This window comes from Mustelus asterias, unplaced genomic scaffold, assembly GCF_964213995.1.
Source record: "Mustelus asterias unplaced genomic scaffold, sMusAst1.hap1.1 HAP1_SCAFFOLD_195, whole genome shotgun sequence".
Classification (NCBI taxonomy): domain Eukaryota; kingdom Metazoa; phylum Chordata; class Chondrichthyes; order Carcharhiniformes; family Triakidae; genus Mustelus; species Mustelus asterias.
Genome location: NW_027590188.1, coordinates 393,782 through 419,241, shown reverse-complemented (window position 1 = coordinate 419,241; position 25,460 = coordinate 393,782). Strand labels below are relative to the sequence as shown.

At 52.0% G+C, this 25,460-nt stretch overlaps 1 protein-coding gene across 8 annotated transcripts in view; it reads left to right on the top strand.

Annotated features, from left to right (window-relative positions):
* The window catches only part of LOC144485491 (NACHT, LRR and PYD domains-containing protein 3-like), a 235,575-nt gene that overhangs the window by 191,553 nt on the left and 18,562 nt on the right, over window positions 1-25,460 (top strand). For all 8 annotated transcript variants that reach the window (XM_078203637.1, XM_078203631.1, XM_078203635.1 and 5 more), the window contains 2 exons: window positions 5,995-6,165; window positions 11,968-12,135. In XM_078203637.1, coding sequence (XP_078059763.1) covers window positions 5,995-6,165; window positions 11,968-12,135 — 339 coding nt within the window. The remainder of the gene's footprint in view (window positions 1-5,994; window positions 6,166-11,967; window positions 12,136-25,460) is intronic.

The window sequence follows — 25,460 nt, the reverse complement described above, 5'->3', positions numbered from 1 at the left end:
TACACAGGAAAAATAACGGGGCCTTGTAAAAACATATTGCAATAACCACGGGTGATTTTAATCTTCATATACAAAGAAGAACAAAGAACCGCACAGCACAGTGACAGGCCCTTCAGCCCACCAAGCCTGTGGCGCCTCCTAACGCTTATTCAGACCCAGAACTTACTGCTAATTTGCGGTTTCTATTCCTCTGTTTGTCTCTTGTTCATGTATCTACCAAGATGCACCTTGGACATTGGAAACGTGCCTGCTTCTGCCACCTCCATTGGCAGTGCCTTCCAGGCACCCACCACCCTCTGGGTGAAAACTTACCCCACACACCTCCCTCCAAACTTTGCCCCTCTCACCTTCATCCTGTGCCCTCTTGTAGTTGACCATTCCACCCTGGAGAAAAGTCTCTGACTATCCACCATATTGATGCTTCTCATAATTGTGGACACCTCCATCAGGTCACCCCTCAGCCTCCCTTTTTGTAGTGAAACAATCTGTGTTGAAACAACCTCTCCTCATAACCTAACCGTCCTTGACCAGGCAACATTCTGGTAAACCTTCCTTGCACCATCTCCAAAGCATCCACATCATTCTGGTAGTGTCGCGAACGGAACTGCAAGCAATATTCCAATGTGGCCAACTGAAGTTTCATACAGCTAGAACATAGAACAGTACAGCACAGAACAGGCCCTTCGGCCCACGATGTTGTGCTGAGCTTTGTCTGAAACCCAGATCAAGCTATTTCCTCCCTATCATCCCGAAGTACTCCATGTGCCTATCCAATAGCTTCTTAAATGTTCCCAAAGTTTCTGACTCCACTATCACTGCAGGCAGTCCATTCCACACCCCAACCACTCTCGAGAGTAAAAAACCTACCTCGGACATCCTTCCTATATCTCTCACCATGAACCCTATAGTTATGCCCCCTGATTACCGCTCCATTCACCCGAGGAAATAGTCTTTGAACGTTCACTCTATCTATCCCCCTCATCATCTTATAAACCTCTATCAAGTCTCCTCTCAACCTCCTCCGCTCCAAAGAGAAAAGCCCAAGTTCCCTCAACCTTTCCTCATAAGACCTACCCTCCAAACCAGGCTGCATCCTGGTAAATCTCCTTTGCACTCTTTCCAGTGTCTCCACATCCTTCTTGTAGTGAGGTGACCAGAACTGCACTCAATATTCCAAATGCGGTCTCACCAAGGTCCTGTACAGTTGCAGCGTAACCCCATGGCTCTTAAACTCAAACCCCCTGTTAATGAACGCCAACACACTACAGGCCTTCTTCACGGCTCTATCCACTTGAGTGGCAACCTTCAGAGATCTATGGATATGAACCCCAAGATCTCTCTGTTCCTCCACATTCTTCAGAACCCGACCTTTGACCCTGTAATCCACATTTAAATTTGTCCTACCAAAATGAATCACCTCGCATTTGTCAGGGTTAAACTCCATTTGCCATTTTTCAGCCCAGCTCTGCATCCTATCTATATCTCTTTGCAGCCTACAACAGCCCTCCACCTCATCCACTACTCCACCAATCTTGATGTCATCAGCAAATTTACTGATCCACCCTTCAGTCCCCTCCTCCAAGTCATTTATAAAAATTACAAATAGCAGAGGACCAAGTACTGATCCCTGTGGCACTCCGCTGGTAACCGGTTTCCAGTCCGAAAATTTTGCATCCACCACCACCCTCTGTCTTCTGTTAGATAGCCAGTTACCTATCCAATCGGCCAAACTTCCCTCTATCCCACACATCCTTACTTTCTTCATAAGCCGACCGTGGGGGACTTTATCAAACGCCTTACTAAAATCCATATATATATGACATCAACTGCACTACCTCCTCGAAAAATTCTATCAAATTTGTGAGGCAAGACTTGCCCTTCACAAATCCGTGCTGACTATCCCGGATTAAGCTGCATCTTTCTAAATGGTTGTAAATCCTATCCCTAAGGACCTTTTCCATCAACTTACCGACCACCGAAGTAAGACTAACCGGCCTATAATTACCAGAGTCATTTCTATTCCCTTTCTTAAACAGAGGAACAACATTCGCCACTCTCCAGTCCTCTGGCACCACCCCCGTGGACAGTGAGGACCCAAAGTTCAATGCCAAAGGCTCTGCTATCTCATCCCTTGCCTCCCAAAGAATCCTAGGATATATTTCATCAGGCCCAGGGGACTTATCAACTTTCAGTTTATTCAAAATTGCTAGTACATCTTCCCTCTGAACATCTACTTCCTCCCGCCTATCAGCCTGTGACACCCTCTCTTCCTCAAAAACATGGCTCCTCTCCTTGGTGAACACCGAAGAAAAGTATTCATTCATCACCTCTCCTATCTCTTCTGACTCCATGCACAAATTCCCACTGCCGTCCTTGACCGGCCCTAACCTCACCCTGGTCATTCTTTTATTCCTCATATAAGAGAAAAAAGCCTTGGGGTTTTCCTTGATCCGACCTGCCAAGGACTTCTCATGTCCCCTCCTAGCTCTCCTAAGACCCTTTTTCAGCTCATTCCTTGCTAACTTGTAACCCTCCATCGAGCCAACTGAACCTTGTTTTCTCAACCTAACATACGCTTCCTTCTTCCTCTTGACAAGACGTTCCACCTCTTTTGTGAACCATAATACAGACATGTTTTCCATGAGTCACACTCACACAGCCATTCAGTGTAATAAATATTTCACCTTCTGCAGCCCTGTTGCTGTTTCTGTGAATGTTTTATAATTTTCCTGGAGCCGTCACGACATGAAACAAAGGTATTGGAATTGTATTGACCTGATTCAGTGCTGTATTTCCCATCTCACATTCCCAGTGAACTGTTAAAGACCCAGTAATATGGTGAAGGATTTTTTTAGTGGTGCTCCATCTCTGAATTTACTCAAAATACAGACATAACAAAGTGACCAGTAATAACAAAGTATAATCCTGTGAAACCCAAGGAAGCAACCCCACCATGACAACCACCGGCATCCCCGCACTTTCCGCTGAGCTGCAGGCAGCATCTTACCTCTCTCCTCTCCTCTGGGAATTTCGATGACCGTGGCCTTTGTCCTCGGATTTCCTGAGTCCTGGAAGGATCCGGCCAACTGCGGGTCCTCTGCACAGATGCTGGAGTTGTCTCTGACATCATAGCTTTGTGAGGTGCTTGTGTCACAGTCGGAGCAGAAGGGGACCCACTGCCCACACCAGGGGCATCCTGAGAGGAGCTCCCGAATACTGCAGGCAGCCGCTCCTCTATCCATTCAGGGCAAACTGGACCCTCCCTGCTCAGCTGGGGAGGGCCTGACAGTTACTCCAGGCACATTTTCCCACCCCTCCCACAGCCCGTGTTCCACAGAGCTCATGGAGGTGGTGAGAACATGCAGGTTAATGTGTATTTCCTGTGGGTGATAGGCTGGATGTGACTCTCCATGAAGGTCACCAATCTCTCTGTGGAGGATGCTATTTGTGCTCAGACCTGAGACATGGTAACACTGCTGGCCTGGATTGACTTCTCCATCCTTTGTGTATGGATACACACAGCCTTTGGAAACTCCACCAAATGTTAAAGTATCCTACGCTGCAGCTCCAGTATCTGCTGCATTGTTAAAGACTCCAGTCACATTTCATCTTCCACAAGCTGGATCTGCCCTCTCCCCTCAAGTGTGAGTGAACTCAGCTATTCCTGCCTCCATCAGCTGCTCGGGTTTGTGTGTGCTGCCCTGTGCTGCCAGATTGTAACCCCTTTGCTAATCGTGTGAGACATTATCTGCTCTGGCGGACGTTATGGGCAATAATATGACAATCCACCCTCTGACGACCCCTCCTCATCTTCAGAGCTGCACGCACGTATCCCGCTCACCGCAGCTGTTGTTTTGTGTGAGAGAGTGAAGAATGTTAGAGGGTAATACACATTCCAACATGTCCTGGAGACTGTTCCTAACCCAGAGCTCCATGTGACCAATGGAAGACACACAAGCACCAGGTTTGGGACTCAGCAGCAGAGTCTCTCCTGTGCCCATCCATTCACTCACTCACACTCTCTGGATCCACAACCCATCTCCCCATCAGCGATTGCCCACCCAGCCTCCAGGTCTCCCAGCTCCAGCACTGCATCTTCCATTGGCATAAGGATGACACAATCCAGACACTGTCACTCTTGGCTCCTTCTCTGACGCTGAGTGCCCTCTTCTACAAGCACATAAATTTCCATTGTTACTCACCCATCAAAGACACACACAAGCCTATGGTGCTGCCAGACTGCCCATCATGGGACCACCAGGATGGGCACTCAGTGTCGGCAGTGCAGCAGTCATCTCTGACTGACCGGAACCCTTCACAGAGAGGCTGACATGTTCCTGAAGATTGATGCTGCTGTCTGGACATTGCCAGTGTCTGGGTGGAGATGTTCTTTCCATAATTTCTCTTTCATCCTTATTCACATATCAGCCTGTAAGTTTAACGCTCACCTTGTCAGAACATATCAGGTTATTGATCCTTTTGCCTCACTGCAGCCACGTGCTGCCTGCTCTGGCCCTCGGCAGTTTCCATCCAGACTTGCTTGGGTTGATGTGACAGGTCTCGTCCTCCAGTCCTGAGGGAACAGAGCCTCCTTCGAAACAGATATATCCTTGAGAATTTCCAGGGAAGTGTCAGCGAATTGGGTTTAATCTGCCTTCTGCCATTTCAGCCCTTTGTTCATTAACCAGGGCTCCCTCACTGCTCCCTACAGAGCCTTTAAAAGTGCTGCTGGCTGCCTTTTAATCTGGTGCCAGCTCTGCCTGAATGGGGTCTTCCCCTGCAGCCAGTGGTTAAGCTCTGGAATGCACAGGGATTTGGGGGAAGGTGGGGGAATGACACTTAATGCTTTTCTCAATCGGAGAGTCAGTGCAGACACAATGGGCCGAATGGCCTCCTTCTGCTCTGTAACAATTCAGTGATTCTGCCTGTGCTGCCTGAGTGGACGGATTCCCCTCACCTGTCAGATATTTATGTGCCCGTTCTGGCTCTGTGTGGAGTTGGTTAGTTCAGTTGGTTCATGTCTCGAGTGTGATGTAGAATGACGCTAATGTTGAGGGTTTGGTCCTCTTACCGGCTGTGGGGTTCATGGAGTCCCACCTCCTCCCATTGCCTCACGTTTACTAAGTTGTGTCCCTGAAGCTACATGTAACTAATTGTCTCTCTCTATTGGAGAGAAATGTTAATATTTCACTGAGGACCATGGCGACTAACACTGTCCACACGGCAACATCACCAACTTCCAGCTGAAATATCGATACATTTCCAACCACTATCTTCACAGAATTCTTACGGAGCACAATGAGGCCATTTGGCCCATCGTGTCTGCACCAGCTCACCAAATTAGCATTAGGAATTGGTCATTCTCCAGCGTTTTTCTCGTATCCTCGCTCATTGTTTATATTTAAATAATCATCTCATTCCTTTTTGACTGCTTCGATGCAGCCGACCTCCACCACACTTCCCGGCTGTGAATTCCAGACCCGAACCACTGGCAGTGTGAGAAAGGTTTCTGTCGCATCATCTTCAACCCCACCACACACTCCATTCCTGAGCCACTGGCCATCCCATGTCCCTCCCTATGACTCAGGGTAAGGACATGGGAATCCTGTGCTCTTCCCTTTCACCATCATCCTTTTTGTCATTTAATCAGTCTGGCACTTCCATTTTGTTCTTTCCTTGTCACCCGCCCATCCCCAGCTCCCTGTCACTTAAAACAATTTAATTCACCGCTATTTCCAATTTCTAAGTTTAGCGAATTGAACTGAAACTAAATCTGTTTCTCTCTTCACAGATATTGCCTGACCTGATGAGAGTTTCCAACATATTTATTCATATTTCAGATTTACAGCATCAATAGAATTTTGCCTTCTGTATCAACTGAAGTTGTGTTTCTTGAATGTCCCGCGCTGTACATTATTATTGTTAATGATCTTATTCTTAAAAACACTGTGGAATTACCCTGATTCCTGTTATTTTTCTCTCTCTGATCTCCAGTCTCTATGGTAACGATCTCACAGATTCTTGTGCCGAGGACCTGGCCTCTGCTCTCAGTACAAACCGCTCACTGATAGATCTGTATCTGGGTTCCAATAACCTGGGAGATTCCGGAGTGAAACTGCTGTCTGTGGCTCTGAGGAATCCGGACTGTAAAATACAGAAACTGCAGTAAGTAGCAGACTGTGTGACATTGTGTTTATAATAACTGAATATTCAACAATATAATTTCACCACTGGTATTTGTATAAAAAACCCATTACTATTGTTATCTGTTCCTCTGTTCCTCTCTTGTTCATGTGTCTATTAAGATACACCTTGAACATTGGGAACGTGCCTGCTTCCACCACCTCCATTGGCAGTGCATTCCAGGCACCCACCACCCTCTGTGAGAAAACTTACCCCACACATCTCCCCAAACTTTTCCCCTCTCACCTTCATCCTGTGCCCTCTTGTAGTTGACCATTCCAGACGAGGAAAAAGTCTCTGACTACCCACCATGTCGATGCCTCTCATAATTGTGTATCCTCTGTCAGGTCACCTCTCAATCTCCCTTTTTGTCACGAAAACAATCCGTGATTATCCAACCTCTCCTCATACCTTAACCCTCCTTGATCAGGCAACATTCTGGTAAACCTTCTTTGCACTCTCTCCAAAGCATCCACATCCATCTGATAGTGTGGCGAACAGAACTGCAAGCAATATTACAAATGTGGCCTTATTAAAGTTTCATACGGCCGTTACATCACTTGCCAACTTGGATCTCATGGGATAAAGGGGGAGGTGGCTCGATGGGTGGAGAACTGGCTTGGTCACAGAAGACAGAGGGTGGTAGTGGAAGGGTCTTTTTCCGGCTGGAGGCCTGTGACTAGTGGTGTTCCGCAGGGCTCTGTATTGGGACCTCTGCTGTTTGTGATTTATATAAACGATCTGGAAGAAGGTGTAACTGGGGTGATCAGTAAGTTTGCGGACGACACGAAAATGGCTGGACTTGCAGATAGTGAGGAACATTGTCAGAGGCTACAGAAGGATATAGATAGGCTGGAAATTTGGGCAAAGAAATGGCAGATGGAGTTCAATCCAGATAAATGCGAAGTGATGCATTTTGGTAGAACTAACGTAGGAGGGAGCTATATGATAAATGGCAGAACCATAAAGGGTGTAGATACGCAGAGGGACCTGGGTGTGCAAGTCCACAGATCCTTCAAGGTGACGTCTCAGGTGGAGAAGGTAGTGAAGAAGGCATATGGCATGCTTGCCTTTATAGGACGGGGCATAGAGTATAAAAGTTGGGGTCTGATGTTGCAGATGTATAGAACGTTGGTTCAGCCGCATTTGGAACACTGCGCCCAGTTCTGGTCGCCACACTACCAGAAGGACGTGGAGGCTTTAGAGAGAGTGCAGAGGAGGTTTACCAGGATGCTGCCTGGTATGGAAGGGCTTAGTTATGAGGAGAGATTGGGTAAACTGGGGTTGTCCTCACTGGAAAGACGGAGGATGAGGGATGACCCAATAGAGGTGTATAAAATTATGAAAGGCATTGATAGGGTGAACGGTGGGAAGCTTTTCCCCAGGTCGGTGGTGACGTTCATGAGGGGTCATAGGTTCAAGGTGAAGGGGGGGAGGTTTAACACAGATATCAGACGGACATATTTTACACAGAGGGTGGTGGGGGCCTGGAATGCGCTGCCAGGCAAGGTGGTGGAGGCGGACACACTGGGAACGTTTAAGACTTATCTAGACAGCCATATGAACGGAGTGAGAATGGAGGGATACAAAAGAATGGTCTAGTTTGGACCAGGGAGCGGCGCGGGCTTGGAGGGCCGAAGGGCCTGTTCCTGTGCTGTTTTGTTCTTTGTAACTTTTATACTCGATGCTGCGGTCGATGAAGACGAGCGTGCTGTCTGCCTTCTTGACCACCTCATCCACCTGTGTTGTCACTTTCAGGGATCTGTGCACTTGTACACACAGATCCCTCTGTAGGTCAATGTTCTGATGTTCTTCCATTTACTGTATAATTCGCTTCTGAATTAGGTCTTTTGCAAGAATCAAATTGTCAAAAGTTGAATAGAAGATTCGTTCACAGAATCTATTCAAGCAATTTCCTGGAGAAGCACGTTCCAGTGACAAACACAAAACAAGCTGTTTTAGACATGGTGATGTGCAAATGTGTGGCGTTTCCAACAAAAATAGATTCCTTTCATTTGAAAAACAGCAGCAGAAGTGTTCCAGCCGTTGCTAATTCAAGGAGTGTATTAGATTAAGTGAAGATGTGGCACCGGGGTTGGCACTGCTGCCTCACAGCGTCAGGGTCCCGGATTCATTCCAGCTTTGGACGACTGTCTGTGGAGTTTTCACGTTCTCCCCGTGTCTGTGTGGGTTTCCTCCGGCTGCTCCTGTTTCCTCCCATAGTCCAAACAAACTGTGCAGGTTGGGTGGATTGGCCATGCTAAATTGCCCGTTGGTGTCCAAGATGTGTAGTTTAGGTGGATTAGCGGCGTAAATATGTGGGGTTACGGGAAACCGGGCAACTGCAGATCTATTAGTCTGACATTGATGGTATGGAAATCCTATAATAATCTATAATAAAGGAAGTGATAACAGAACACTTCAAAATTAATGGCAGGATTAGACAGGGCCAACATGGATTTATGAAAGGCTGGCACGGTGACACAGTGGTTAACATTGTTGCGTCACAGCCAGGGGCCCGGGTTCAATTCCAGCCTTGGGTGACTGTGTGGAGTTTCCACATTCTCCCCATGTGTGTGTGTGTTTCCTCTGGGTGCTCCGGTTTCCTCCCACACTCCAAAGGTATGCATGGTAGATGGATTGGCCATGGTAAAATTGCCCTTCGTGTCCCAAGATGTGTAGGTTTGGTGGATTAGCCCGAGTAAATTAGTGAGTTTATGGGGAGCGGACCTTGGTAAGTTCCTCTGTCAGTGTGTCTCGATGGGCCGAATGACGATTCCTACACTAGGGATTCTACAGTTGCATGATTCACACACAAGAGGTTATTAAATAAAATTGGAGCACGTGGGATTGGGAGGAATATACCAGCATGGATTGAGAACTGATCAATGGACAGAAACAAGGAGTTGGAATAAATGGGTTATTTTTGGGTTGAGAGCCGCTAACGAGTGGAGTACGGCAGGGATCAGTGTTTGGGTCTCAGCTATTCAGAATCGACATGAATGATATGGATGTGGGGATCAAATATAATATTTCCAAATTTGCGAATAATGGAAAACGAGGTGAAAATCTGAATTGTGAGGAGGATGCAAAGATGTTTCCAGGGGATGTGGAGAGGCTCAGGGAGGCTCCACAACTGGAGTAATGTGTACAGTGTTGAGCTCTTTACTTAAAAAAGGATAGAATTGTATTGGAACCAGTTCAGAGTAAGTTCACTCGGCTGATTCCTGGGATGGAGAGGTTTATTTTACGAGGGAAATTTGGACAGATTGGAGCAATATCTATGAAAGTTCAGAAGATTAAAAGGTGATCGCATTGAGGGGATGAGACAGGGTGGTTGCTGAGAGGCTGTTTCTTCTTGTAAGAGAGACCAGAACAAGGGACAGATTTTAAAATGTAATTGTCAGTCCCTTAAGACTGAGATGAGGAGAAATTTATTTTTTTAGATGGTGGCTGGTCAGTGGAATTCTCTTCCCTGGAGACTCGTGGCGGCAGAGTCATTGAATATATTCCAGGCTGAGTTCAGAATGATTTTGGATTGAGAAGCGAATCAAGGGTTACGGGGAAAAGAGTTGAGACTATAATTAGATCAGCCGTGATGGAGTATGCTCGAGGGGCTGAATGGCCTTCTGCTGTTCCTAGTTATTTTGTTCCTATCCCAATACGTCCTTCAGACTGCTCTCTGTGACCAGTGATGGATAAACAAGCTCTATGTTTTGTCCTCACCAGACGCTCTCCTGTGCCCATTCATTAGGCCACCCACTCAACCCATCTCACCAGCAGTAATTACCCACTCTGCCCCCAGGCCTTCCTGATCCAGCACTTCATCTTCCATTGGCGTAAGGATGGCAAGACCTGGATGTCTCCACTCTTCTTCACTCATTCCCTGATGATGTTTGCTCTCTTTCCAAACACACAAATTGTTACTCACCCATCAAACACATGCAGTAGCCCAGGGTTGTCCAACGTGTGGACCAAGGGGCGAATGTGACCCTCGAAGCCCCTCAATGCGGCCCCCGGAGCGAGTTTCCAGAATCTCAGTCACACAGTTCAGTTTGAATGGAAGAATCTGCATGGAGCTGCTCCTCCAATCACATCCCGTTTCTTTCCCATGTTTGCTGCTGATAGGTTTTTGAGCCAATCTGCAGCAAATGTGGGAGAGAAACAATTTGTGATTGATGAGGATTAAACTCTAATAATCATCTTTATTTATTACTCATTATTGTGCTCAGCAAGTTGTTTCTTTTCATATCTCAGTTTAGTTTTTAATTGAAATTTCTGCGGTGCCAAACTTTATCATTCTGAAATTTACTCATCGGCCGCTTGAGTGAGAAAAACATTGACGTGTGTTTGCCCAGTGAATATGTTGGTCAGCCCTGCTCCAGCCTATGCTGGTGGCAGCCTAACGGACATGTCTCTGACAGTCAACACTGCTGCCTTTGCATTGTAAGAGTTTTAACAACACCAGGTTAAAGTCCAACAGGTTTATTTGGTAGCAAATACCATTAGCTTTCGGAGCGCTGCTCCTTCGTCAGATGGAGTGGAAATCTGCTCTCAAACAGGACACAGAGACACAAAATCAAGTTCCAGAATCCTGATTAGAATGCGAATCCCTACAGCCAACCAGGTCTTAAAGAGACAGATAATGTGAGAGAAGGCAGCATTAAGCACAGGTTACAGAGATGTGTATTGTCTCCAGACAGGACAGCCAGTGACATTCTGCAAGTCCTTTGCATTGCCAGTGTCTGGGTGGAGATGTTCTTTCCACAATTTCCCTCTCATCCTTATTCACATATCAGGCTGTGCTGCACTCACCGTGGCAGAACACATCAGGACATTGATCCTTTTCCACTCTGTAACCACGTGTCTGAAACCTGCTCACCTCCCAGCAATCTCCATCCAGACTGGCTTGTACCGATGGGATAATCTCCTCCCGTCCTGAGGGAACAGGACCTCCCTCCGAGCCTGAGCAGCCGGGAGGAGCCCCTCCAGGGAGGGGGAGGGGGGGGGGGCGCAAACCTTGCTCTGCTTTCTGACATTTCAGCCCCTCATTCAATAAGCAGAGCTCCCTCGCTGCTCCCTCCAGAGCTGCTGTGTTTGAAAGTCCTGCTGCCTTTGGAGATGGTGCCAGCATTGCCTGAACTGGGACTGCCCCGTGCCCGGGCTGCCTCAGTGGGCACCTCCCCCTGCCTGCCAGCCGTTAATTGTCCCCCTCTGACAATATCACCGTCATAACTCTGCCTATCCTGCCCACACGGACACACCACCCATTTCCAATCCCCATGCTGGGACTTCAGAGCTTCTGGTAAAATCACAGCCATTATCTTCAACCTCACCACAAACTGCATTCCCAAACCACTGACCATCCCATGTCCCTCCCGAGCCACTCCGAGTAAGGACATGGGGATCCTGTGATTGTGGTCCTGTCCCATCATCACTTTTATCATTTAATCACTCCTGTAATTCCAGTTTGTCCTTTCTTTGTTTCTTCCCCAGCCACCCACCGCTGTCACTTCAAACCTGTCAATTCACTGCCCGTTCCCAGTTCCAATGGAAGCTCAAACTTTACCCCTGTTTCTCTCTTCACATGTATTTAGCTAACCTGCTGAGCATTTCCAGTTTATTTATATTTCATTTTCAGCATTGAGTATTTCCTCATTCTACAGAAATGCAGGTTGTGTGTTTGGAATGTCTGATACAATACATTATTATTGTTATTAACAGTATTATTTAAAACACTGGGGATTGAGCCTGATTCCTGTTATTCCTCTCTCTGGTCTCCAGTCTGTATAAGAACGCTCTCACAGATTCTTGTGCTGAGGATCTCGCCTCCGCTCTCAGTACAAACCAGTCACTGAGGATTCTGTACCTGGAATCAAACTCCTTCACAGATCAATCTGCCCCTGCTCTCCGCCGCCTCATACTGACCTGCAGCAGTCTGGAGGAGATCTGGTGAGTGTTTGTGTGAATTTTTAGTGTAACAATTAAAATATAAATCGATTTAAAGTATAAATGGGCCTGAATCTTCCAAGTAGCAGCAATGGTATGTGTGAAAATTCCCCCAAACTGAAACTGCTGCATATTTCTCCCAGGATCTTCGGTACTGCGACCCTGGGAGCTCCATCAGAGCAGACAAGAGTCGGGGAAGAGAGAGCACACACCCTATTTACAGCACAGTGACCCCGGGGAGCTCCATCACAGCAGAGTAGAGTCGGGGAAGAGAGAGCACACACCCTATTTACAGCACAGTGACCCCGGGGAGCTCCATCATAGTGGAGTAGAGTTGGGGAAGAGACAGCACACACCCTATTTACAGCACAGTGACCCCGGGGAGCTCCATCAGAGCAGAGTCGAGGAAGAGAGAGCACACACCCTATTTACAGCACAGTGACCCCGGGGAGCTCCAGCAGAGTAGAGTCGGGGAAGAGAGAGCACACACCCTATTTACAGCACAGTGACCCCGGGGAACTCCAGCAGAGTAGAGTCGGGGAAGAGACAGCACACACCCTATTTACAGCACAGTGACCCCGGGGAGCTCCACCAGAGTAGATTCGGGGAAGAGACAGCACACACCCTATTTACAGCACAGTGACCCCGGGGAACTCCACCAGAGTAGAGTCGGGGAAGAGAGAGCACACACCCTATTTACAGCAGTGACCCCGGGGAGCTCTATCAGAGCAGAGTCGAGGAAGAGAGAGCACACACCCTATTTACAGCACAGTGACCCCGGGGAGCTCCATCAGAGCAGAGTCGAGGAAGAGAGAGCACACACCCTATTTACAGCACAGTGACCCCGGGGAGCTCCATCAGAGCAGAGTCGAGGAAGAGAGAGCACACACCCTATTTACAGCACAGTGATCCTGGGGAGCTCCACCAGAGTAGAGTCGAGGAAGAGACAGCACACCCCCTATTTACAGCACAGTGATCCCGGGGAACTCCACCAGAGCAGACTCGAGGAAGAGAGAGCACACACCCTATTTACAGCACAGTGACCCCGGGGAGCTCCACCAGAGTAGATTCGGGGAAGAGACAGCACACACCCTATTTACAGCACAGTGACCCCGGGGAGCTCCAGCAGAGTAGAGTCGAGGAAGAGAGAGCACACACCCTATTTACAGCACAGTGACCCCGGGGAGCTCCAGCAGAGTAGAGTCGGGGAAGAGACAGCACACACCCTATTTACAGCACAGTGACCCCGGGGAGCTCCAGCAGAGTAGAGTCGGGGAAGAGAGAACACACACCCTATTTACAGCACAGTGACCCCGGGGAGCTCCAGCAGAGTAGAGTCGGGGAAGAGAGAGCACACACCCTATTTACAGCACAGTGACCCCGGGGAGCTCCATCACAGCAGAGTAGAGTCGGGGAAGAGAGAGCACACACCCTATTTACAGCACAGTGACCCCGGGGAGCTCCAGCAGAGTAGAGTTGGGGAAGAGAGAGCACACACCCTATTTACAGCACAGTGACCCCGGGGAGCTCCATCATAGTGGAGTAGAGTTGGGGAAGAGACAGCACACACCCTATTTACAGCACAGTGACCCCGGGGAGCTCCATCAGAGTAGAGTCGGGGAAGAGAGAGCACACACCCTATTTACAGCACAGTGACCCCGGGGAACTCCAGCAGAGTAGAGTCGGGGAAGAGACAGCACACACCCTATTTACAGCACAGTGACCCCGGGGAGCTCCATCAGAGTAGAGTCGGGGAAGAGAGAGCACACACCCTATTTACAGCACAGTGACCCCGGGGAGCTCCACCAGAGTAGAGTCGGGGAAGAGAGAGCACACACCCTATTTACAGCACAGTGACCCCGGGGAGCTCCACCAGAGTAGAGTCGGTGAAGAGAGAGCACACACCCTATTTACAGCACAGTGACCCCGGGGAGCTCCAGCAGAGTAGAGTCGGGGAAGAGAGAGCACACACCCTATTTACAGCACAGTGACCCCGGGGAGCTCCATCACAGCAGAGTAGAGTCGGGGAAGAGAGAGCACACACCCTATTTACAGCACAGTGACCCCGGGGAGCTCCATCATAGTGGAGTAGAGTTGGGGAAGAGACAGCACACACCCTATTTACAGCACAGTGACCCCGGGGAGCTCCATCAGAGTCGAGTCGGGGAAGAGAGAGCACACACCCTATTTACAGCACAGTGACCCCGGGGAGCTCCATCATAGTGGAGTAGAGTTGGGGAAGAGACAGCACACACCCTATTTACAGCACAGTGACCCCGGGGAGCTCCATCAGAGTAGAGTCGGGGAAGAGAGAGCACACACCCTATTTACAGCACAGTGACCCCGGGGAACTCCAGCAGAGTAGAGTCGGGGAAGAGAGAGCACACACCCTATTTACAGCACAGTGATCCCGGGGAGCTCCATCAGAGCAGAGTTGGGGAACAGAGAGCACACACCCTATTTACAGCACAGTGATCCCGGGGAGCTCCATCAGAGCAGAGTCGGGGAAGAGAGAGCACACACCCTATTTACAGCACAGTGACCCCGGGGAGCTCCATCAGAGTAGAGTCGGGGAAGAGAGAGCACACACCCTATTTACAGCACAGTGACCCCGGGGAGCTCCAGCAGAGTAGAGTCGGGGAAGAGAGAGCACACACCCTATTTACAGCACAGTGACCCCGGGGAACTCCACCAGAGTAGAGTCGGGGAAGAGAGAGCACACACCCTATTTACAGCACAGTGACCCCGGGGAGCTCCATCAGAGCAGAGTCGAGGAAGAGACAGCACGCACCCTATTTACAGCACAGTGACCCCGGGGAGCTCCATCAGAGCAGAGTCGAGGAAGAGAGAGCACACACCCTATTTACAGCACAGTGATCCTGGGGAGCTCCACCAGAATAGAGTCGGGGAAGAGACAGCACACCCCCTATTTACAGCACAGTGATCCCGGGGAACTCCACCAGAGTAGAGTCGAGGAAGAGACAGCACACCCCCTATTTACAGCACAGTGATCCCGGGGAACTCCACCAGAGCAGACTCGAGGAAGAGAGAGCACACCCCCTATTTACAGCACAGTGACCCCGGGGAGCTCCAGCAGAGTAGAGTCGGGGAAGAGACAGCACACACCCTATTTACAGCACAGTGACCCCGGGGAGCTCCAGCAGAGTAGAGTCGGGGAAGAGAGAGCACACACCCTATTTACAGCACAGTGACCCCGGGGAGCTCCAGCAGAGTAGAGTCGAGGAAGAGAGAGCACACACCCTATTTACAGCACAGTGACCCCGGGGAGCTCCAGCAGAGTAGAGTCGGGGAAGAGACAGCACACACCCTATTTACAGCACAGTGACCCCGGGGAGCTCCAGCAGAGTAGAGTCGGGGAAGAGAGAACACACACCCTATTTACAGCACAGTGACCCCGGGGAGCTCCATCACAGCAGAGTAGAGTCGGGGAAGAGAGAGCACACACCCTATTTACAGCACAGTGACCCCGGGGAGCTCCATCACAGCAGAGTAGAGTCGGGGAAGAGAGAGCACACACCCTATTTACAGCACAGTGACCCCGGGGAGCTCCATCAGAGCAGAGCAGAGTCAGGGAAGAGAGAGCACACACCCTATTTACAGCACAGTGACCCCGGGGAGCTCCATCACAGCAGAGTAGAGTCGGGGAAGAGAGAGCACACACCCTATTTACAGCACAGTGACCCCGGGGAGCTCCACCAGAGTAGATTCGGGGAAGAGACAGCACACACCCTATTTACAGCACAGTGACCCCGGGGAGCTCCACCAGAGTAGAGTCGGGGAAGAGAGAGCACACACCCTATTTACAGCACAGTGACCCCGGGGAGCTCCACCAGAGTAGAGTCGAGGAAGAGACAGCACACACCCTATTTACAGCACAGTGACCCCGGGGAACTCCACCAGAGTAGAGTCGGGGAAGAGAGAGCACGCACCCTATTTACAGCACAGTGACCCCGGGGAGCTCCACCAGAGTAGAGTCGGGGAAGAGAGAGCACACACCCTATTTACAGCACAGTGATCCCGGGGAGCTCCACCAGAGTAGAGTCGGGGAAGAGACAGCACACACCCTATTTACAGCACAGTGATCCCGGGGAGCTCCACCAGAGTAGAGTCGGGGAAGAGAGAGCACACACCCTATTTACAGCACAGTGATCCCGGGGAGCTCCACCAGAGTAGAGTCGGGGAAGAGAGAGCACACACCCTATTTACAGCACAGTGATCCCGGGGAGCTCCACCAGAGTAGAGTCGGGGAAGAGAGAGCACACACCCTATTTACAGCACAGTGACCCCGGGGAGCTCCACCAGAGTAGAGTCGGGGAAGAGAGAGCACACACCCTATTTACAGCACAGTGATCCCGGGGAGCTCCACCAGAGTAGAGTCGGGGAAGAGAGAGCACACACCCTATTTACAGCACAGTGACCCCGGGGAGCTCCACCAGAGTAGAGTCGGGGAAGAGAGAGCACACACCCTATTTACAGCACAGTGATCCCGGGGAGCTCCACCAGAGTAGATTCGGGGAAGAGAGAGCACACACCCTATTTACAGCACAGTGACCCCGGGGAGCTCTATCAGAGCAGAGTCGAGGAAGAGAGAGCACACACCCTATTTACAGCACAGTGACCCCGGGGAGCTCCATCAGAGCAGAGTCGGGGAAGAGAGAGCACACACCCTATTTACAGCACAGTGATCCCGGGGAACTCCACCAGAGTAGAGTCGAGGAAGAGAGAGCACACCCCCTATTTACAGCACAGTGATCCCGGGGAACTCCACCAGAGCAGACTCGAGGAAGAGAGAGCACGCACCCTATTTACAGCACAGTGACCCCGGGGAGCTCCACCAGAGTAGATTCGGGGAAGAGACAGCACACACCCTATTTACAGCACAGTGACCCCGGGGAGCTCCAGCAGAGTAGAGTTGGGGAAGAGAGAGCACACACCCTATTTACAGCACAGTGACCCCGGGGAGCTCCAGCAGAGTAGAGTCGGGGAAGAGACAGCACACACCCTATTTACAGCACAGTGACCCCGGGGAGCTCCATCAGAGTAGAGTCGGGGAAGAGAGAGCACACACCCTATTTACAGCACAGTGACCCCGGGGAGCTCCACCAGAGTAGAGTCGGGGAAGAGAGAACACACACCCTATTTACAGCACAGTGATCCCGGGGAACTCCATCAGAGCAGACGAGAGTTGGGGAAGAGAGAGCACACACCCTATTTACAGCACAGTGACCCCGGGGAGCTCCACCAGAGTAGAGTCGGGGAAGAGAGAACACACACCCTATTTACAGCACAGTGATCCCGGGGAACTCCATCAGAGCAGACGAGAGTTGGGGAAGAGAGAGCACACACCCTATTTACAGCACAGTGACCCCGGGGAGCTCCATCAGAGTAGAGTCGGGGAAGAGACAGCACACACCCTATTTAGAGCACAGTGACCCCGGGGAGCTCCACCAGAGTAGAGTCGGGGAAGAGACAGCACACACCCTATTTACAGCACAGTGACCCCGGGGAACTCCATCAGAGTAGAGTCGAGGAAGAGAGAGCACACACCCTATTTACAGCACAGTGACCCCGGGGAACTCCACCAGAGTAGAGTCGGGGAAGAGAGAGCACACACCCTATTTACAGCAGTGACCCCGGGGAGCTCCATCAGAGTAGAGTCGGGGAAGAGACAGCACACACCCTATTTACAGCACAGTGATCCCGGGGAGCTCCACCAGAGTAGAGTCGGGGAAGAGAGAGCACACACCCTATTTACAGCACAGTGATCCCGGGGAGCTCCACCAGAGTAGAGTCGGGGAAGAGAGAGCACACACCCTATTTACAGCACAGTGATCCCGGGGAGCTCCACCAGAGTAGAGTCGGGGAAGAGAGAGCACACACCCTATTTACAGCACAGTGACCCCGGGGAGCTCCACCAGAGTAGAGTCGGGGAAGAGAGAGCACACACCCTATTTACAGCACAGTGATCCCGGGGAGCTCCACCAGAGTAGAGTCGGGGAAGAGAGAGCACACACCCTATTTACAGCACAGTGACCCCGGGGAGCTCCACCAGAGTAGAGTCGGGGAAGAGAGAGCACACACCCTATTTACAGCACAGTGATCCCGGGGAGCTCCACCAGAGTAGATTCGGGGAAGAGAGAGCACACACCCTATTTACAGCACAGTGACCCCGGGGAGCTCTATCAGAGCAGAGTCGAGGAAGAGAGAGCACACACCCTATTTACAGCACAGTGACCCCGGGGAGCTCCATCAGAGCAGAGTCGGGGAAGAGAGAGCACACACCCTATTTACAGCACAGTGATCCCGGGGAACTCCACCAGAGTAGAGTCGAGGAAGAGAGAGCACACCCCCTATTTACAGCACAGTGATCCCGGGGAACTCCACCAGAGCAGACTCGAGGAAGAGAGAGCACGCACCCTATTTACAGCACAGTGACCCCGGGGAGCTCCACCAGAGTAGATTCGGGGAAGAGACAGCACACACCCTATTTACAGCACAGTGACCCCGGGGAGCTCCAGCAGAGTAGAGTTGGGGAAGAGAGAGCACACACCCTATTTACAGCACAGTGACCCCGGGGAGCTCCAGCAGAGTAGAGTCGGGGAAGAGACAGCACACACCCTATTTACAGCACAGTGACCCCGGGGAGCTCCATCAGAGTAGAGTCGGGGAAGAGAGAGCACACACCCTATTTACAGCACAGTGACCCCGGGGAGCTCCACCAGAGTAGAGTCGGGGAAGAGAGAACACACACCCTATTTACAGCACAGTGATCCCGGGGAACTCCATCAGAGCAGACGAGAGTTGGGGAAGAGAGAGCACACACCCTATTTACAGCACAGTGACCCCGGGGAGCTCCACCAGAGTAGAGTCGGGGAAGAGAGAACACACACCCTATTTACAGCACAGTGATCCCGGGGAACTCCATCAGAGCAGACGAGAGTTGGGGAAGAGAGAGCACACACCCTATTTACAGCACAGTGACCCCGGGGAGCTCCATCAGAGTAGAGTCGGGGAAGAGACAGCACACACCCTATTTACAGCACAGTGACCCCGGGGAGCTCCACCAGAGTAGAGTCGGGGAAGAGACAGCACACACCCTATTTACAGCACAGTGACCCCGGGGAACTCCATCAGAGTAGAGTCGAGGAAGAGAGAGCACACACCCTATTTACAGCACAGTGACCCCGGGGAGCTCCACCAGAGTAGAGTCGGGGAAGAGAGAGCACACACCCTATTTACAGCAGTGACCCCGGGGAGCTCCATCAGAGTAGAGTCGGGGAAGAGACAGCACACACCCTATTTACAGCACAGTGACCCCGGGGAGCTCCAGCAGAGTAGAGTCGGGGAAGAGACAGCACACACCCTATTTACAGCAGTGACCCCGGGGAGCTCCATCAGAGTAGATTCGGGGAAGAGACAGCACACACCCTATTTACAGCACAGTGACCCCGGGGAGCTCCATCAGAGTAGATTCGGGGAAGAGAGAGCACACACCCTATTTACAGCACAGTGACCCCGGGGAGCTCCAGCAGAGTAGAGTCGGGGAAGAGAGAGCACACACCCTATTTACAGCACAGTGATCCCGGGGAGCTCCACCAGAGTAGATTCGGGGAAGAGACAGCACACACCCTATTTACAGCACAGTGACCCCGGGGAGCTCTATCAGAGCAGAGTCGGGGAAGAGACAGCACACCCCCTATTTACAGCACAGTGATCCCGGGGAACTCCACCAGAGTAGAGTCGAGGAAGAGACAGCACACACCCTATTTACAGCACAGTGATCCCGGGGAACTCCACCAGAGTAGAGTCGAGGAAGAGACAGCACACACCCTATTTACAGCACAGTGATCCCGGGGAACTCCACCAGAGTAGAGTCGAGGAAGAGACAGCACACACCCTATTTACAGCACAGTGATCCCGGGGAACTCCACCAGAGTAGAGTCGGGGAAGAGACAGCACACACCCTATTTACAGCACAGTGATCCCGGGGAGCTCCACCAGAGTAGATTCGGGGAAGAGACAGCACACACCCTATTTACAGCACAGTGACCCCGGGGAGCTCCACCAGAGCAGATTCGGGGAAGAGACAGCACACACCCTATTTACAGCACAGTGACCCCGGGGAGCTCCACCAGAGTAGATTCGGGGAAGAGACAGCACACACCCTATTTACAGCACAGTGACCCCGGGGAGCTCCACCAGAGTAGATTCGGGGAAGAGACAGCACACACCCTATTTACAGCACAGTGACCCCGGGGAGCTCCAGCAGAGTAGAGTCGGGGAAGAGACAGCACACACCCTATTTACAGCACAGTGACCCCGGGGAGCTCCACCAGAGTAGATTCGGGGAAGAGACAGCACACACCCTATTCACAGCACAGTGACCCCGGGGAGCTCCAGCAGAGTAGAGTCGGGGAAGAGAGAGCACACACCCTATTTACAGCACAGTGACCCCGGGGAACTCCACCAGAGTAGAGTCGGGGAAGAGAGAGCACACACCCTATTTACAGCACAGTGACCCCGGGGAGCTCCACCAGAGTAGAGTCGGGGAAGAGAGAGCACACACCCTATTTACAGCACAGTGACCCCGGGGAGCTCCATCAGAGTAGAGTCGGGGAAGAGAGAGCACACACCCTATTTACAGCACAGTGACCCCGGGGAGCTCCATCAGAGCAGAGTTGGGGAACAGAGAGCACACACCCTATTTACAGCACAGTGATCCCGGGGAGCTCCATCAGAGCAGAGTCGGGGAAGAGAGAGCACACACCCTATTTACAGCACAGTGACCCCGGGGAGCTCCATCAGAGTAGAGTCGGGGAAGAGAGAGCACACACCCTATTTACAGCACAGTGACCCCGGGGAGCTCCAGCAGAGTAGAGTCGGGGAAGAGAGAGCACACACCCTATTTACAGCACAGTGACCCCGGGGAACTCCACCAGAGTAGAGTCGGGGAAGAGAGAGCACACACCCTATTTACAGCACAGTGACCCCGGGGAGCTCCATCAGAGCAGAGTCGAGGAAGAGAGAGCACACACCCTATTTACAGCACAGTGATCCTGGGGAGCTCCACCAGAATAGAGTCGGGGAAGAGACAGCACACCCCCTATTTACAGCACAGTGATCCCGGGGAACTCCACCAGAGTAGAGTCGAGGAAGAGACAGCACACCCCCTATTTACAGCACAGTGATCCCGGGGAACTCCACCAGAGCAGACTCGAGGAAGAGAGAGCACACACCCTATTTACAGCACAGTGACCCCGGGGAGCTCCAGCAGAGTAGAGTCGGGGAAGAGACAGCACACACCCTATTTACAGCACAGTGACCCCGGGGAGCTCCAGCAGAGTAGAGTCGGGGAAGAGACAGCACACACCCTATTTACAGCACAGTGACCCCGGGGAGCTCCACCAGAGTAGATTCGGGGAAGAGACAGCACACACCCTATTTACAGCACAGTGACCCCGGGGAGCTCCAGCAGAGTAGAGTCGGGGAAGAGAGAGCACACACCCTATTTACAGCACAGTGACCCCGGGGAGCTCCAGCAGAGTAGAGTCGAGGAAGAGAGAGCACACACCCTATTTACAGCACAGTGACCCCGGGGAGCTCCAGCAGAGTAGAGTCGGGGAAGAGACAGCACACACCCTATTTACAGCACAGTGACCCCGGGGAGCTCCAGCAGAGTAGAGTCGGGGAAGAGAGAACACACACCCTATTTACAGCACAGTGACCCCGGGGAGCTCCATCACAGCAGAGTAGAGTCGGGGAAGAGAGAGCACACACCCTATTTACAGCACAGTGACCCCGGGGAGCTCCATCACAGCAGAGTAGAGTCGGGGAAGAGAGAGCACACACCCTATTTACAGCACAGTGACCCCGGGGAGCTCCATCAGAGCAGAGCAGAGTCAGGGAAGAGAGAGCACACACCCTATTTACAGCACAGTGACCCCGGGGAGCTCCATCACAGCAGAGTAGAGTCGGGGAAGAGAGAGCACACACCCTATTTACAGCACAGTGACCCCGGGGAGCTCCACCAGAGTAGATTCGGGGAAGAGACAGCACACACCCTATTTACAGCACAGTGACCCCGGGGAGCTCCACCAGAGTAGATTCGGGGAAGAGACAGCACACACCCTATTTACAGCACAGTGACCCCGGGGAGCTCCACCAGAGTAGAGTCGGGGAAGAGAGAGCACACACCCTATTTACAGCACAGTGACCCCGGGGAGCTCCACCAGAGTAGAGTCGGGGAAGAGAGAGCACACACCCTATTTACAGCACAGTGATCCCGGGGAGCTCCACCAGAGTAGAGTCGGGGAAGAGAGAGCACACACCCTATTTACAGCACAGTGACCCCGGGGAACTCCACCAGAGTAGAGTCGGGGAAGAGAGAGCACACACCCTATTTACAGCACAGTGACCCCGGGGAGCTCCACCAGAGTAGAGTCGGGGAAGAGAGAGCACACACCCTATTTACAGCACAGTGACCCCGGGGAGCTCCACCAGAGTAGAGTCGAGGAAGAGACAGCACACACCCTATTTACAGCACAGTGACCCCGGGGAACTCCACCAGAGTAGAGTCGGGGAAGAGAGAGCACACACCCTATTTACAGCAGTGACCCCGGGGAGCTCCATCAGAGTAGAGTCGGGGAAGAGACAGCACACACCCTATTTACAGCACAGTGATCCCGGGGAGCTCCACCAGAGTAGAGTCGGGAAGAGAGAGCACACACCCTATTTACAGCACAGTGATCCCGGGGAGCTCCACCAGAGTAGAGTCGGGGAAGAGAGAGCACACACCCTATTTACAGCACAGTGATCCCGGGGAGCTCCACCAGAGTAGAGTCGGGGAAGAGAGAGCACACACCCTATTTACAGCACAGTGATCCCGGGGAGCTCCACCAGAGTAGAGTCGGGGAAGAGAGAGCACACACCCTATTTACAGCACAGTGACCCCGGGGAGCTCCACCAGAGTAGAGTCGGGGAAGAGAGAGCACACACCCTATTTACAGCACAGTGATCCCGGGGAGCTCCACCAGAGTAGAGTCGGGGAAGAGAGAGCACACACCCTATTTACAGCACAGTGACCCCGGGGAGCTCCACCAGAGTAGAGTCGGGGAAGAGAGAGCACACACCCTATTTACAGCACAGTGATCCCGGGGAGCTCCACCAGAGTAGATTCGGGGAAGAGAGAGCACACACCCTATTTACAGCACAGTGACCCCGGGGAGCTCTATCAGAGCAGAGTCGAGGAAGAGAGAGCACACACCCTATTTACAGCACAGTGACCCCGGGGAGCTCCATCAGAGCAGAGTCGGGGAAGAGAGAGCACACACCCTATTTACAGCACAGTGATCCCGGGGAACTCCACCAGAGTAGAGTCGAGGAAGAGAGAGCACACCCCCTATTTACAGCACAGTGATCCCGGGGAACTCCACCAGAGCAGACTCGAGGAAGAGAGAGCACGCACCCTATTTACAGCACAGTGACCCCGGGGAGCTCCACCAGAGTAGATTCGGGGAAGAGACAGCACACACCCTATTTACAGCACAGTGACCCCGGGGAGCTCCAGCAGAGTAGAGTTGGGGAAGAGAGAGCACACACCCTATTTACAGCACAGTGACCCCGGGGAGCTCCAGCAGAGTAGAGTCGGGGAAGAGACAGCACACACCCTATTTACAGCACAGTGACCCCGGGGAGCTCCATCAGAGTAGAGTCGGGGAAGAGAGAGCACACACCCTATTTACAGCACAGTGACCCCGGGGAGCTCCACCAGAGTAGAGTCGGGGAAGAGAGAACACACACCCTATTTACAGCACAGTGATCCCGGGGAACTCCATCAGAGCAGACGAGAGTTGGGGAAGAGAGAGCACACACCCTATTTACAGCACAGTGACCCCGGGGAGCTCCACCAGAGTAGAGTCGGGGAAGAGAGAACACACACCCTATTTACAGCACAGTGATCCCGGGGAACTCCATCAGAGCAGACGAGAGTTGGGGAAGAGAGAGCACACACCCTATTTACAGCACAGTGACCCCGGGGAGCTCCATCAGAGTAGAGTCGGGGAAGAGACAGCACACACCCTATTTACAGCACAGTGACCCCGGGGAGCTCCACCAGAGTAGAGTCGGGGAAGAGACAGCACACACCCTATTTACAGCACAGTGACCCCGGGGAACTCCATCAGAGTAGAGTCGAGGAAGAGAGAGCACACACCCTATTTACAGCACAGTGACCCCGGGGAGCTCCACCAGAGTAGAGTCGGGGAAGAGAGAGCACACACCCTATTTACAGCAGTGACCCCGGGGAGCTCCATCAGAGTAGATTCGGGGAAGAGAGAGCACACACCCTATTTACAGCAGTGACCCCGGGGAGCTCCATCAGAGTAGATTCGGGGAAGAGACAGCACACACCCTATTTACAGCACAGTGACCCCGGGGAGCTCCAGCAGAGTAGAGTCGGGGAAGAGAGAGCACACACCCTATTTACAGCACAGTGATCCCGGGGAACTCCACCAGAGTAGATTCGGGGAAGAGAGAGCACACACCCTATTTACAGCACAGTGACCCCGGGGAGCTCCAGCAGAGTAGAGTCGGGGAAGAGACAGCACACACCCTATTTACAGCACAGTGACCCCGGGGAGCTCTATCAGAGCAGAGTCGGGGAAGAGACAGCACACCCCCTATTTACAGCACAGTGATCCCGGGGAACTCCACCAGAGTAGAGTCGAGGAAGAGACAGCACACACCCTATTTACAGCACAGTGATCCCGGGGAACTCCACCAGAGTAGAGTCGAGGAAGAGACAGCACACACCCTATTTACAGCACAGTGATCCCGGGGAACTCCACCAGAGTAGAGTCGAGGAAGAGACAGCACACACCCTATTTACAGCACAGTGATCCCGGGGAACTCCACCAGAGTAGAGTCGGGGAAGAGACAGCACACACCCTATTTACAGCACAGTGATCCCGGGGAGCTCCACCAGAGTAGATTCGGGGAAGAGACAGCACACACCCTATTTACAGCACAGTGACCCCGGGGAGCTCCACCAGAGTAGATTCGGGGAAGAGACAGCACACACCCTATTTACAGCACAGTGACCCCGGGGAGCTCCACCAGAGTAGATTCGGGGAAGAGACAGCACACACCCTATTTACAGCACAGTGACCCCGGGGAGCTCCACCAGAGTAGATTCGGGGAAGAGACAGCACACACCCTATTTACAGCACAGTGACCCCGGGGAGCTCCAGCAGAGTAGAGTCGGGGAAGAGACAGCACACACCCTATTTACAGCACAGTGACCCCGGGGA